Here is a 16,678-nt window from a genome sequence, read left to right on the forward strand (position 1 = left end):
GATTCGTCAGCGCAATGACCTCTGGGAAGGATCGCCGCTCCCACCAGCAGAGCCCACGTCTCGGCTTGAGTCGTTTTGGGGCCCGAGAGGGAACCCAAACCGACAGTGGGCCTGCCGCGATCAGAGCTTGCCGATTCTGTCTTGAACCAGAGTCTCTCGTCTCCGGATAAGAAGGCTCTCTCAGATCTGGCCGGTCGAACAAGCTACTTCCACCACCTCTACTGCGACAGCGGCATTTCTACGTGTCTTCTGACACCGTATTTAAATACCCCTTCGATCCTCCTGGGAGGTTTCGACCTCGATGAGGACTGGAATGAGTCAGAGGACGGTATCGGCTCTCTCCTGTCAGGTGTCGATCAGCCCCACCCAGACGATGTTCACAGTGGCGGCAGACCCTTACCACCAGTGCGAGTTCGTAACCCTCCTCGGGAAAACATTTTTTCCTGACGATACGTTTTCCCAGACTGAGAGGCGGCGATGGCTGCTCCTACTCTTCTCCAACTGCTAGTTCTACTGGCAAGCAAGTATCAATTCCTCCCCCATTCCCTCTTTCCTTACGGCTACGAGGGAAATGGGAGGGATCCTACAGAGATTTCTCTGTAGGATCCCACGTTGGGGACTGCGCTACCGGGGGGACCTTCGGGTCCTACCTGACGTAAGCCCCAGTCGTTGAGGAGGGATCCTGCCCCATCCTCGATTTCTACGGGAATTGAGAGGACCACCAGCCGATAACGTTTGACGAATTCGGGGGGGGGGGGGGGGGGGGGGCGGGGGGGGGGGGGTGGGGGGGGGGGGGGGGGGGGGGGGGGGGTTTCGCAGAGTGCTTAGAATTCTACGGAATTTCTAGCGCATTCAGTGTTCGAGTTTTTTACGATCTCCAAACACTTAAGCGAGACCACGGTCCAAAGTGAGCGAGACGAGAATCCCCGATAATTGTTACGCGATAATCGGGAACCTCGCCTATGCTCGAATTCCTGGAATTTCTAGCATTGGGAAGAAGACTGCTGCTGAAAGAAGAGTATCTCACAGTAAGCGACCAACCTGGAATAGAGAAGAACGGATGGGAACATCCAGTTTGGCTTGAACTATCGTCTTCGGTATTCTGTTCACCATTGAAGCTTTCCTTCGAGGAAGACTTCTCCTTCACTCTCTTAGATAGAGATCGAAGGTGGTCGACCTCCAATCCTTATTTTGTTTTCTTGAAGGAAAAGAATGTAGGATGGAGATAGTTGTTCAGAATCCTACAAATATACTACGTATATTAACCTCGCGACATGATAATGCTAAGCAGTTGAATTGTCCGAGGGGTAGGCGCATATCCTAGTTACTCTACGGATTGCGACTTAGACGAGAAGTATTCTAATTGAACTGCAACTCGGGGTTGCCTGCAACCTCCCAGGAGTTTCCAGTTTCAATTTTTTATACTTATGGTTTTGTCACGACAACACCATTTCAGCTTTTGTATTTACCGAAATTCGTTTCGCCTAAATATAATTGCTCGAGCATATCTGTTATGCTCGGTGGTTCTAGCCGAACGAATTCCTTCGTGGAATGAATGGATTACCTGGCAACTCAGGATGACGAGTCAGCGAGAGCTCACCTACTGCGTATTGAACTGCCTGATAGCAGCTCAGTATCAGCTGGGCCTCCGAGATGCACGGTCAGTTATGTCTCTCTCTCCCCTGCTTTGACTGACTACCGAACCGTATTTCTGCCCAACAATCATGGACTTAGGTCTCTGATTAACGGGGATTCTCGCAATAATGAAGGACCATCTACTGCTGTGACGCTCGATTCCATCGCCTTCGACATTGCGAGAATTTTCAAGAGAGATATCTCTTGGACTCTTTCATCTTTCTGTTTACCGCATGGTAACAGAAGTCTGTACTAGTCTCCTGCTGCATCGCACTGCGATAATGCGAATGATTTTGCAGACATCTGAGTTTGTCTTCAAAATATCTCGTATTCGTAGGTGTGCAATTGTTCATTGTTCACCCCGAATTAACAGATGTGTCAGAAGACATCGCCTACTCTCCGACCTGACAGCTCTACTTCCAAATGTTCAGCCCATGAGAAGCAGTTCTTCAGGTGGCTCTCCCCTGTTTTCTCATTACTGAAAAGCGCCCCGCTTTCATTGCAACAACGTCTCCTCACTGGACAGCAATGAAATAGCGGTTAGCGTTTTCAGTCATTTGTAATCACAGGTTCTGAAGCTTGAGAATCCTTCTCTTGATTCGTCTGTGAAGACGTAGGTTGCATTCAATATCTACCTTCGTCTTCAACGGCACATAGTGTTGTTTCTCCTTAGCTGAGATTCAACAACTTTGAGAATATCTTGCCTTCAGGGACCTCGGTCTCTAGAAGGCAATTGACTTTCGCCTGTTGGGCACATGCCTTAAGAGAATCATCACCTCACCGTCCGGCATTGGTGACAAACAAATACATTATTTTGTTTGGTCTCTCGTCATAACCCTTTTAAAGGCGAAGGTCACGTGACTTACTCGGATGCTTGGACAACTTGCCTCACTTCCGATACCGAACCAGTCAGTCGGCAGCTGTCAGAGCGCCCGAGTCAGTTACGAACTACGCTGTGGACTTAGTTTGGTTGTTACAGAGCAATCATTACTTCGTCTTAATAGCTTGTCACAGTACCCATACCATTGACACCCACCATGGAGTGTCGGTGTCCTATCCACTACCGAGAACTTCGCTGCATGGGGATAGGAGGATGCGAGACTCTTCGTGGCAAACGGACAGACCAGTATGGGTACTGGACATCACCGAAGTCGAGAAGAGGGATAGGTCATGTGACTATTCCCTTCTTTTCCTCTGAGGAAACTGCATGACTTTTCCTGCGAAGTCAAGCATCCAGGGGATGGGGATCCGTGACGCTCAATTTCGTACCGAACTTCGTAGCGAAGACTCAGAACCCTTCGGTCCCTGACGATCGGTTCGAGTCGTTCACAATCCCCTCCCTAATGGACTTCACCGCCTTCGATGCGAAGGAGATGCTGCTTTGTCCGCAAGAACTTCTCCGTGGCGCAGGTACTGAAGGCAGGGGTCTGGTCCAACCAGACCACATGCACCTCCTTCTACCTTCGGGATATTGCCCACAGGTCCTTGAATCTTTTTCCTTGGGACCTTGGTGGCTGCTCAACACGTTGTGTAGCGAACCCAGACCCTCGCAGGCTGAACAGCATCGAGTCCTGGTGTGACTGTAAGAATGGATGAGTGAATGAGAGTGTGACTGGCTCCTCTTCCCATCTTTTTCTTCCCCTCTACCTGTGGGTAGAGGGGTAGAGGGACACGGTCGTCACCCTGCTGGATAAGGACGAGATGCAGGCGAGCTACTCAACAGAGCCCCATCCTATCCCTTTCACTAGGGATAGGAGCGTATATCCACCACTTCCTCCAACAAGGGGGAGGAAGTGGATGCTAGCTTGAGACAACCCATACTTTATGTTGCCTCTTGCAAACAGGAACAAGTTCTTGCTTGCTGGTACGAAGAGATATGCTTGCCTCTCTCTTAGTACTCGGCCCAGAGGTTTGACCATTGATCCTGCGGTGCACACCCCGATCAATCGGACAGAGGCTTGGATCCCTCCCTCGCTCTTACGACCAGGGAGGCATTCCAGGGATGGACGAACACCAGTCTGTTCATCAAAAGACTCAGATTCCTCCCACCAAGAAGTGAGTCTTCCTATTGTTAAAGGACCGATGGTTTGTATTACGTATCGGAACAAATGACAATTTGTCGAAAATTGCATTTTTCCTAACTATACAAACCTGAGGTCCTTTACATATAGTCCCTCCTCATGCCACCCCTCACTCTGCGTATTTTGCACGGGCCAAAAGCAAAAGTGATTTGTTTACCGCGCGACTGTCGGACAAGCAGTTAACTACTGTTCTCCCCTTGTTCGAAGCTTACGACCGTTCCAGCTGCCGCTAGCTACTTCCTATTGTTAAAGGACCTCAGGTTTGTATAGTTAGGAAAAATGCAATTTTCGACAAATTGTCATTTCTTCACCACTGAATGGATGCCAGTCCGTTTACGGAATTTTTCGAACCACCCATGAGAACCCTTGAACTCTGGGGTTGCCGTTGATGTCCCCTCTCTGCCGTCGTCTTCGGCTTGGGCAATCAAATCGCCGAAAATAGCGCTGGCCTTCTGGCAGATTGCCGTCTCGGTTATCGTATCGCCATCGATTTCTTTGTCCTCGATCCATACAAGAAGCAGCCTTTCCATTTCATTATGCACATGGCTCCTCTTGTTGGACAAAATAGTCACGCCCTTGGAAGGTGTAGCTGCTTTGATGGCTTCCTTCTGCTTAAGGATGGTGCCTATTGTCGACAGATTTCGGCCGTATTCCTTAGCGATCACACTCAACCGCAAGCCAGCTTCATACTTTTTAATTATGTCCATCTTTGTCTCCATAGAAAGCATTCTCTTCTTTCTGTGAACTTCTGCAACTTTCTTAGGACCCATGACTATATGTACTGTACGTAATTAAATTACGTATGTAGTACGTATACTAATTAGGTTCTCACAACACGATAAAGTAGCACAATGAAATCACTAACTAATTTACGATACTAAACGAAATCGTTGGACTGAACGAATGCCGCATGCGTACGATAAAGCTTCGGGTGCGAAGTGGCTGAGCGGGGGCACCTCACCACGTAAGATGCATGATGGGAGGGATGCTGTCCAATAGGAGAGAAACCCTAACTTTATGGATTTCATGAAGTTTGCAGGTAGGAGAGTAGGGGGACATTGATCCACAGAACATTTTGTTCTTGGAGTCAGACAAAAGAGAATCTACACTTCGCCAATATGATTTAGCAGTTAAGAAATTGTCTACATTTCTCAAGGAATCAGATATCAAAGTAATGACAATGAACGTGGCTATAACCTTCTTCAGGACTTTATTCGAACAAGGCTTGGCAGCTGCTACAATAACAATCACTAAGCCAGCTCTGAAAAAGATTTTTCTTCTCGGGTTTGGTATAAATCTAACCGAGTCTTATTTCACCTCAATTCCAAGAGCATGTGCACGTCTGCGGCCCGTTCACAGGCTGTCGTTAGTGTCATGGTTTCTTAACGATGTTCTAAGGTTAGCTTCCAAAACAGACAACTTAAAATGTGATTACCAAACCCTTTTGCATAAGACACTGTTTTGATTAAGTCTGGCTTCAGGTGCCAGGATATCGGAGCTGTCATAATTATCTAGGGACCAAGGGCATATAGAATTCCTTTCCTCGGGTGACGTGTTGCTTTCACCAAATAAATAATTTCTGGCTAAGAATGAGGACCCTTTGGTAAGGTGGTCCCCATGGAAGATCGTTCCGCTTCCGCAGGATCCATCTTTTATGTCCTGTTAAAACTCTTAAGGACTATTTATCTAGAACATCTACCTATTCCAAAGGCCCGCTCTTCATTAGGAACGGTGGTGGTACCATATCTCTAAAGGGTATTAAGACAACAAATTTTGTATTTTATCAAGAAAGGGAGCCCAGGGTCATTTCCCAAGGTGCATGACATTCGGGCTATAGCAACTTCTATAAATTTCTTCAAATATATGAACTTCGATGATCTGAAGAAGTATACTGGTTGGAAGTCGCCCTCGGTTTTTAAAAAGCATTACCTTAAGTCTTTGGAGGATCTTAAATATCATACCATAGCAGTAGGGAGACCAGTGTCCCCTGCTACATCATCAATATAGTGCTGTCCTTGTGTCATATGAATCTTTTCCTTTATGCCAGCCTCATTAACATTCTACCTACCTCAGCAAATGTATATGTTATTAGATTTTGAGTATTATATTAGATTTATACAAATTATGTGGTAATTATATTTTTTGTGGGTAATTTTCTTCCACATGTATTGCTATATGGTGTATGTTATAGGTAATAAATTATATTTTTTCAAATGCAAACTGTTTATTGGTTTCTTTAATCCTAATTGGTATTTTCTCTGGTACAATTTCACGGAGTGACATGGCCGAGCCCAGAAAAGGGATTTTGACGTAGGAAAAATCTATTTCTGGGCGAGGAAGCCGTGTCGCCCAGTGAAATCACCCCCCCTTGCTGTGCACCAAGCTTCAATGCTATCGATAAGTATGACGTCACAGACGCCTTCAACGGGGTAGCAAGGTGTGACCTATGGGTCAACTCCCCGTATTTAGGGGCTTTTGATGAGGAAAGGGCTAATTGGAGGGGTTGCTGTGGTAGTGTTTAACACTCGCCCCAGGTTTATACCGACACCTTTTATATAGATTAGCGAGTCAGAGTTCTGACATGTCCAATTTAGCAGTTCTCTGGTATTATAGCAATATTTTACTAGAAATAGTGCTAAAGGAGACATAATTCACTGGGCGACACGGCGTCCTCGCCCAGAAATAGATTTTTCCTACGTCAAAATCCCTTTTAAATTTAGTATGATTGAGAGGGTTTCCTCCTGTTACACCTTCCTACTCTCAATATCTCTTTGGCTTTTACTCAAGTTTATTCTAGTAGACACCCCACTTATTCATATAATCCTATGACCTTGAGCAAAGGACATTCTTGTATTAACTCGCGAGTTATAGATTTAAGATGTTTTCACTACTGTATTTTTAAATGTGTACTATTTGTTATAAAGAATTACTGTTAACCAATGCCGACGGGAAGCAGGGACTGCCTGTATTGCTTCTCTTTTAAATTTTCAACCATGATTCATTTCCTTTTTATTTCAGAGATCACACGAAGTTGCGTAGTGAATTATATGGAAAAGCAGAAGGCAGTGACGGTGGATTTGATTATGATAATGCTCCTGACAGAGGTTGGCAAGAAAATAGGAGAGACTTTACCCATAAGGTAATGCTTTATAATTTTAGTTATTCCTTATCACTAGTCGGATTTTATTCTTAAGAAATATATAAGGGCACAAAAGTAAGTTGTAAATGTTTTGTTGACGTTTAAAACATAAAATGGTTATATTTGAAACCAGTTCTAGTGCATTGCAATATTACATTAATAGGGATGACTACCAGTGAAAGTTATATTTGTTCCGATGCAAGATACTTACCTTGAACCATTCCAGTGGAGATTTCGGGATGTCATCTGGGTCCGACCAGAAAATTCTGGTTATATGCCGCTTCCAGGTCAGCCCTATGCCCTCAGGGGTCGAAGACTACGCCATCCTACTGACCTATCGCCAGTCCTTCTCTGGTCGCAGGAGCGTGCATGCGCCCCTGCTCATCCGGTGTCCCGCCAATTTCCTTTGTCCTTGTGTGTGCTGTGTGTACCTGTTTCATGTTTATGTGATATCGGCTTCAGAGCCTCGACGGCGTTGCTCAGGTTGGAGTCCACCATAGGACAAGGGATTTATTTGGATGTGGCCTTGTTTTAGGTATGCTTTTATCATAAGCATTTATCTTAAAATCCATAAAGATATCACATACATATTGTATACGAGTCATCCAGGACATTCCACTCAGTCTTTCAGCTAAGTCATCTGAGCACAGAGAGATATCTACTGAAGAAAAGGTTAAGTGGGTGTTGGAGAAGTAAGTTGGCATATCTCTTTAATTTAGGCAGCATAGGTCATGTTCCAATACGTATTTCTGTGTTGTACGTCAGCAGGGTGACTGTTATCCCAAAGGGGACTATGAGCATTAAAATCTCCTATTATAAGAAGGGGTTCATGTAGATTATTAATTAATGCTGGTAGATCACTGAAATTAGCGCTAATATTTGGTTGGTTGTCAGTTACAAATTGTGATCATATTTTTATACAGCATATATTATTTGATAGCTGTTATCTGATATGTTTAAAAGTTCATAGTCGATACTATTATGAACATATATTGCTGTGCCGTTTTCCACCATCAGTTGGTGAATAACGAGGAATTTTGTACTGTCGAATATTCATGGGGTTAGATCTTGTGTTGTATCTTGGTGGCTAGTTGGTTATATGTACCTATGAAACATTCATTACAACCACAAGACGAAGCATATTTGGTGGTGATAGTTGTGTTTCAAAAGTATTGGGTCTTTTAGCTTTAGAAATTTCTGGTTTTGTAATTCTATTGGTCCTTTTTTGTAGTGATAGACTTGTTTTGAGGGGTTATTAGTGGAATAGTATTTGGGTCATGTGGATGGTTGAGGGGTGATAAGTTATATTTTGGTTTGGTTTAATAGTATGATTTTCATTAGTATTATCTGCTGGGAATTGTAGAGTGATGAATTGATTTTTTACTGTCCGGATGTTGGCCGTTTGATTGGGATTTAGGGTAATTGTGTATTTCCACTTGATGAGGATAGTACAATAGCTTTTTTTGAAAAGTTCTCCTGGTGTACTGGAGTTTCTTTGGATTGATTGTAATTTTCAATATCCACTTTTTCCCTTAGGTGGGGTTTGTTCCAGTATTCTTTTCTTTTTGTCATTTCGATTATATTATTTGACTCCTCTTTCATTGGAAGTTCTTTTCCATGGATATCTGAATCGTCAATGTTAGTAGGGTACTGGTGGATATATCATCATGCTTGTTTTGGGGTTCAGCAAAATTGATATGAGAATTAGTTTGTATGCTTAATGGAAATACAGCATTTCAATTTTTACAACCAACAGAGGAATCTGCACAAGATTAAATGAAAGTTAGGGTCTGAGGAATCTTTCGCTGAATGCACTTCGACTGGGTGTCTAAGTACAATCTGCGAAAGATTCATGCCATAACTTTAATGTGAACTTGTGAAAACTCTTCTCAATAAGGTTTTATTGAACATTACTGCATATTTGGATCATTCACTGAACATGGTGACCTCCATAACTTGAACTTCACTGCTTTACATTAGACCATTCCATCCCATGACCCGACTGATGACAGGGTTAATCTGCAGTAATATTATGCATGCCCAGAATGTATCTTACAGTCAGCTAAACAATTTAAATTTCCTGTCATTAGTTCTGTACACAGGCATTCCCCGGATTGTGATGTTCCGAGGTTAGGACGCTGTTCAATTACATTAGAAATTATTTCCAGTTATGACGCCGATCCGATAGTAAACGGCAAAATATACATACAGTGTTCCCCCCGTATTCGCGGGGGATGCGTACCAGACCCCCCCCCCCCCCACCTGTGAATAGTTAGAATCCGCGAATGTTTGGAACCCCTATAAAAGCGCTAAAAACAGCCTATTTAGTTAGTTAAAACATAAGAAAAACCACTAAAAAATTTTCATACTTGGTTTTTATTAAGTTTTATCACAAAAAGTGCATTTTATGATGAAATTGATCACAAAAACCAGGAATTTGTGGATATTTCTCATAGAAAAATACCGCGAATAATGCGGGGAAATGTTCCGAGAGAAATCCGCGAATATGGGGGGTCCACTGTAATTATGAAAAATGCACTTTACAGAGTTTTCTATAGTACACCCAAATTACCCCCAAAACACAGTAAGGTCGTCTTAAGATTTTTGACAATGTTCCTGCTTACAAAGGTTTTCGGTTTACGATGAGTCTCAAGAACGTAACCCATGTCGTTAATTGGAGACTGCCGCCTGTCCTCTTAAAATTGATGAATTAATAGTATTTGTAAGATAAGTGTCTTGTTTTTACATGATGGTGTATTTAAAAAGTGTGTTGTGTTGTGTTGACCTGATGTAGTTAATTTTATTTTATTCCACAACTTGATCATTAAAGTAAATTTTTTTTTTTTCAGGAGGGTTATATGAAATGGCATGAATTTGAACCAGGCCATCCTCTTCACAATGATCCAGCTGCTACATGAGTTTTGATATTATTATAGGATATATTTTGGATTTTAAGTTATTGTAAATAAATAATCATTGTTGAACTAATAAAAATATATGTAATATGACATAATTCATACTAGTAAATTTGTTGTGGAATGATTTCATAAGAAAATTTACTCTGAAATACATGTGATATTCTCAAAATGATAAATTAGTTTCACTGAATACTCATACACCAAAATGTATTTCGTACTAGATTACTTTCCCCACCAACCATTTAACCCATTGATTCATTGTTGGGATGAGGTTGCAGCTGAAAAGCAATGTTTCAAGAGATTGCATTGACAGTAGACAAAACCCTAGATCTATGTTATTGCATATTAACTACTGATGCACAACTGTCTGTAGTCAGGACAACCTTATTTTCTTTTAGTACAACTATCCATCTATTCCATTTCTTCTTTCTTTCTAAAATTGACTTTAAAATGAACAATAAGATTATTTGGATTATGAAAACTGCTGCTCTGAAACTGATGGTGATATGCCTACTAAATACTTGTAAGGCCAGGAGTACACTAGCCACTGTGGCAGGGATGCGGCTTTCCACAGGTTTCCATTGATTAAAAGCTGTGGCGAGCTTTCATTCCATAGCTTTCCATTGCTTATAAGCTGTGGTGAGCTGTCGCTGATTCCTGCAACAGCTTATAAACAATGGAAACCTATGGGAAGCCACATCCGTGCCACAAGTCTGTGGTGCCACATAGCGGCTCGTGTACTCCCGGCCTAAAAGGGGTCAAAACCTAACCCTGTACTGGGTGTGATCTCAATAAGTGACTACCTTTGTAGCAATAGGTGATGTATACAGTATTCAGGCTACAGGTTGATCTTCCAGAATAACTGCCTTATCAAAGGTTAGTGTTGCTCATCCTTTGGTGAGGCTCTGAAACCATCACAAATTTAATTTCTTGAAATTATGGGTATAAAACAAATCCGACTTCTCACCTGTCCATGAATCTCCAAGTCAAGAACTATAAATAAAAATAGAAATACTAGGCTCTTTATAGGTAAAGTAAAAAGTCAAAGGATTGAACTACGATGCATTTCCTCCATTTGGAAACTAACTGGTTAGCGTTTCTTCTTCATACTGTTTAATGAAAAGCAACTGCCATCACTTTAAGACTTGAAACTACTTTGAAAAATTTTTCACAGCTGAAATTAGGTAAAAACAACTACAAAAAATAAACTAATGTGTATAACATCCCATAGATAGCTTATAAGTCAACTAAAACATGACACAAAGTAACAATTACCCAATGATGAAGAATTGGAATCCGTTCAATATAAAATTTTGGCCAAAAGGCCAAGCACTGTGACCTACGAGGTCATTCAGCACTGAATGGGAAGTTGAGAGTAACAGGAGATAAGTTTAATAGTAGCACTATGGAAATCAGTTCAATTAAAATATACATAAAAATAATTACATACATACGACCAATGCAGCTATATCACCGATAGTTAAGACTGAGCACCATAGGCTAAGCATGTAGTTTGTACTGCACAAGGTAGGCACCAAAATTGTTGCTAATAACATTAAAAACAAAGCCTAATTATTACAGCAAATTAATAAAATGTTAAAAAAATAAATAAGCCAAATTCTTTCTGCTATCACAAACTTGGGAAAAACTGCCCAAGTTACATCAGCAGCTGGGGGCATGAGCAGATGTAAACGAACCATATTGCTGCCTTGGTGGTCTATTGTGGTAATATAAACATTCAGTATTAATTAATGGCAAATTTCATTGTCTACAAGAATACTTTATACAAAATCACTTTGAATATCTTTCAATACAAGTTTATTTTTTTTCATGAAATATCTTGTGAAATAGGAGGCACATTTATGGCTCTTTATGCTTAAAGAATTTGACATCACTAATCGGCAGGGTAATACCCACCAGAAGTAGATCCCCATTAACCCTTTAACACCGATTGAACGTATTAAACAGATATAAATTGTCTGTTGGGTGCTGATTGGACGTATGGTACGTCAATATGTTTTTTTTTAATTCGCGGAAAAATACTTATTGGCCTACCAGGCGAAAACTTTTGAATCACGTGCCTTGGGGAATGCCAGTTCACGGATCAAGCTGTTGTTTTGTTTACCAGCGTGACCCAGGTGCGCATGCACGAAATGCCGCCTTCTCGCATCAGCGACGCGTCGTCCGAGAGCGATCTTTTGCCAAACTTTTGTGAGAGTTTGGGTATTTGTGGTGGTACAAGACGTACATAGAGATGTCTCCACAACGTATGGAGCGCGAAAGGCGCGTTTTACCCCTCGGGAGGGATCGTGTGAGACGTATTTTAGACTTGGATGCTGGCAAGGGACCAAGTACCCAAGATGACCTCAACGCCGTTCCGTGCGGCCTCGTGTGGACGAAATTGTTCTAGGACCACATGTCTTGTGTGCCTTTAGTAACCCCTAGGAAGCATCGGGGTGTCCTTAGGGGCATTCGTAAGCATTTGGGAGGCCTCGAACCAAAGGACATTGACGACTACTTATTAGAGCTCTATCAAGAGCATGTTGCAAGTCCTCATTTTTGATGGCGGTTGGTCATCTAGTGACGAGGACATCACTACCGATGTTAGTGATGATGAATATTTGCCCCCAATGTCCGTTCGAGGCTCACATCCCTAAAGTGAGCTCGAATTTAGTGGTTTTAGTGGGTATGAGGGGGGGAATCTGAGGAGGAGGAGGAGATATCGTCTAGTTTTGTCGCCGATGATGACACAGAAAGCGAGGGGCTAAGTGAGGGAGATGGGCTAGTGGTGGGGTTTCAAGGGCAAAACCGTGCCCGAGCGCGTGCACAAGCACATAGAAGGTCAGAGCGTCGCGCCAGCCAAGGTGAAGGTCGGTCATCCGAGAGCAACGAGGGGTGGTCGGAGGACCCAACCCCACCTAACATGCACCCATTCACGGCAGCACCTGGGCTCACCATACCTGTTCCTCTCACTGCTCTGGGGTTCATTCAGCAGTTCCTTGTGCGGGAATTGCTGGAATATCTGGTAGCAAGAGACGACGAACTACGGATGACATTGTCGTATCGCTGGCGGGGCTGCAACCTCACCGACATGGCGGATTTTTTGGGGCTCTCCACATTTTTTTTGGTATGATGCCTGCTGCCGACGTCGGGCAATAACGCCTCATCTTAGTCCCCCCAGTGTTGGAGTACATTCGTGAACGGTGCAAAATTCTCGTGGTTCCTGGCAAGAACCTTTCTTTGGATGAGGGGATGATGCCTTACAAAGGACGTCTTAGCATTAAAGTGTATAACCCCAAGAAGCTGAAGAAATATGGAGAAACTTTTTTTTTTTATTACGGAGTCCAACACTGGATACGTCGTGGACTTCTCGGTGTGTTCCGGGGTCTTCTTCATGCTGCGTGACACTGTGTTCAGTCTTGTGGATCGTTTCCGTAACCAGGGATACCACCTGCTTATGGATAATTATTATAACTCGGTATCCCTGGCCCAGGAACTGTGTGAAGCAGGTGTGCAAGTCAGTGGTACCCTTCGGTTGGTGTGTGGGGCCCTGAATGTCCTTAAGAGGTTCGCTAGCCATCCGCAACATCTGGCAAGAGGAGAGACAGAGTGGCAGCGGAATGGAGCTGTCTTCGTCATCTGTTGGAAGGGGGTCCGACTAGTCCCCATGATTATGAGGAGTCATGAACCCATCCAAGAGGAGATCGTGCATCGGAAGAAGACACGTCGGCAGGGCCGAGTTATGTATGAGGAGTTGCGTGTCGAGCGGCCTACCATCATTGGGCACTACAATAGGCACATGGGAAGAGTTGATCTCTTTGATAACTCATTCAGTATTATCCCTTCGCCAGGAGAACCAGGTGGTGGACACAGAAGCTCCTCAAATACATTCTTCAGTTGGCCCTCCAGAATGCCTACATCCTCTACTGTGGGCACTACAATCCCGATCTCCGGAGGTTGTCCCACATCCAGTTTCTCAAGGTAGCCGGAAATGCCCTCATCAACTTTAATCCCGATGAATGGCCTTCCATCACTGCCCCCCTGCCCCTAGAGGAAGGGGCAGATGTTAGGAGGGCCAACTTCGGTCGTCCTGCTCCCACCGCTGGCCCTGCGTCCCCGCTCAGATGTCTTCTAGTCAGATAGCAGACCCTGTGTGTTGGCTGCAGCCAGGGGATCACACACTGGAGCTCCTACAAGGGCGCAGGCAGAAACTGTGCCGGGTGTGCCATATGAATGGCAGGAGACACGTCCGGTTCTTCTGTCGCACCTGCAAAACAGCTCTTTGCAGGTTTGAGGAGTGTAACTGCAAATACCACAATGCGGTCTTTTACTGGAATGCGCCTGAGTTACCGACACCGGAGGGCACACAGGGCCGCCGCCACATCAGCAGTAAGGGCACGCGTCTCCCTCTTCCACCTGTACCTCATCATGTCGAGAGGAAAAAATGCAAGACTCTTCAATGGAGGAGGGAGAAAACAAGAATAGTACGAAGAGTCAGGATTACAAGCAGGTATTCTGAATTTATTTTATATTTATTACAAGTTTTTATATATATCTGTATCTATTGATGTATTTTATGTTATTTCATTTTATGCAAAAAGAAGTTTCACCTGCATTCCTTTTAATTATGTATTTGTACCAGAATAGAAAAATAGAGTTCTATATATGAAAATGTGCGCAATTTCATGTAGAATACAACTAAAAATAATTGAAGGTTGTAGCTTTTCTCATTTTTGAAATATATGCATATAAATCACGATAAATAGAAAAAAATAGATGTTCGGCCAACTTTGACTACCAAAATGGTCGAAAAGCGCAATTGTAAGCTAATACTCTTACAGTCTAGTAATATTCAATCATTTATCTTCATTTTGAATCAAATTCAAAGTCTTTAGCACAATATTTAGATTTATGGTGAATTAAAAAAAAAAAAATTTCCTTCCCTCCGCAAATCTTCTAAATGCTTACGTCGCATTCTCGTGATATTTTCTCCGTTTCATAGTTTTTTATATATGAAAATGTGCGCAATTTCATGTAGAATACAACAATAAATAACTGAAGGTCGTAGCTTTTCTCAATTTCAAAATTTGCATATAAATCACGATAGAAAAAAAATCGACGTTCGGTCAACTTGACTACTGAAATGGTCGAAAAGCGCAATTATAAGCTAAAACTCTTACAGTCTAGTAATATTCAATTATTTATCTTAATTTTTAAACAAATTCGAAGTCTCTAGCACAATATTTCGATTTATGGTGAATTTTTGGAGAAAAAAAAAAAATTAATAAATAAATCCTTACCTCCGCGCACGGATTCTGCGCCGCAAATCTCCGAAATGCTTATGTCACATTCTCATAATATTTGTTCAGTTTCATATTAGCCGTTATATAGTTTTATATATGAAAATGTGAGCAATTTCATGCAGAATACAACAATAAATAATTGAAGGTCGTAGCTTTTCTCATTTTTGAAATATTTGCATATACGTAAATCACGATAAATTAAAAAAAATTAGACATTCGGTCAACTTTAACTCAACCGAAAGGGTAGAAAAATGCCATTGTAAGCTAAAACTTTACAGTATAATATAATATTCAATCATTTATCTTTACTTTGAAACAAATTGGAAGTCTCGAGAACAATATTTTGATTTATGGTTAATTTAAAAAAAAAAAATTTTTTTTTACATCAGCGCGTTACGAATTCATGATCATTTTGTGTGATAATATTTTTGCTGTGTTGCTTTGATCGTTTTACAATGTGTTATATACCAAAATGATCGCAGTTTAATGTACAATACAAAAAAAAAAAATTAACTCTAGCTTTAACCGTTTTGCTCACAGCACGATTTGAATACAATTATATATGAAATTTTTTTGCGCAGTCATATATCCCAATATTTATATATTTTTTTTTTCATTTCTGATGGTTGCATACTAAACTTCAAGCAATGACAAAAAAAAGGAGCCAAAAATGAACTCGTAATCTTGAAAACTAAGCATACTGTGCTTTAAAAAAAAAAAAAAAAAAAAAAATGTTTTCCACTTCGGCGCTCTTTCCCGAACCTCGCCAGCATACGATTTTTAAAATACCGCTTCGGCGTTCAAGAGTTGAACTATTCCTTCAAATTTGAAAAGGATCCTGATATTAAGGACAACTTGGGATCTATTGATAGCACAAAACCCTTTTAGTTTGATTATAAAATACTACCAGAAAATATTGCCCTTTAGTACAGAACAAGGCTCACGAGTCAGCACAACTGAGAGCCACGAATTGTGGGCATCTCAGTCAAGCACGACTGAGAACAACAAATAATAAGCACTGCAAAATATTTTGGGGGCAAAACCGCTGTCAAACTGGCAAACACGCACATACTCTTCATTTAATTTACTGTGTTTATAAATCCAGTAGCTGCAATTCTTAAACCCAACTTTGATGATTTACTAAAAAAACTTATCCCTGATACAAGTTCCATTTGGCAACTAGTGTGTGATGATTGATTATTTAAAAAATATAAACAAACCAGAAGCAAATGGCAGACCACTCTGTTCATGTTATAATGAGATATGTTAATAATACATGCAATATGATTGGATACAGTAAAAAGTTTTAATAAAATAATCATTCTCAATACACAACTACAACTCGACTTCTGCTAATGGATATCAGTCAGTGTGACAACCAGTGTTAATGTATGGAGCAGAAACATGGGCTCTAGGAGAAAAAGAGGAAGTAAAGCTTGAGTGATCAGTGATGAGAATGCCGAGGTGGCTTATGGGAATATTTTGCTGCTTGAGAGATTGAAAAATGATGAAATAAGAAGGGCAGGCAGGCTTAGTAAAGATTACAGAGGTGATAAGTGTGTCATGATTGAGATGGTACAGGCATGCGTTGAGGATGGATGA

At 41.9% G+C, this 16,678-nt stretch overlaps 2 protein-coding genes across 2 annotated transcripts in view; both read left to right on the forward strand.

The window, feature by feature from the left end:
* Positions 1-9,949, forward strand: part of LOC135215580 (small ribosomal subunit protein uS17m-like) — a 222,445-nt gene extending 212,496 nt beyond the window's left edge. The window contains exons 4-5 of the mRNA XM_064250443.1: positions 6,735-6,855; positions 9,705-9,949. Coding sequence (XP_064106513.1) covers positions 6,735-6,855; positions 9,705-9,773 — 190 coding nt within the window. The 3' untranslated portion in view covers positions 9,774-9,949. The remainder of the gene's footprint in view (positions 1-6,734; positions 6,856-9,704) is intronic.
* LOC135215315 (piwi-like protein Siwi) overlaps positions 1-16,678 on the forward strand; it is a 360,399-nt gene that overhangs the window by 114,946 nt on the left and 228,775 nt on the right. The window lies entirely within an intron of this gene.

This window comes from Macrobrachium nipponense, chromosome 5 (genome assembly GCF_015104395.2).
Source record: "Macrobrachium nipponense isolate FS-2020 chromosome 5, ASM1510439v2, whole genome shotgun sequence".
In the NCBI taxonomy this organism is placed as follows: Eukaryota; Metazoa; Arthropoda; class Malacostraca; order Decapoda; family Palaemonidae; genus Macrobrachium; species Macrobrachium nipponense.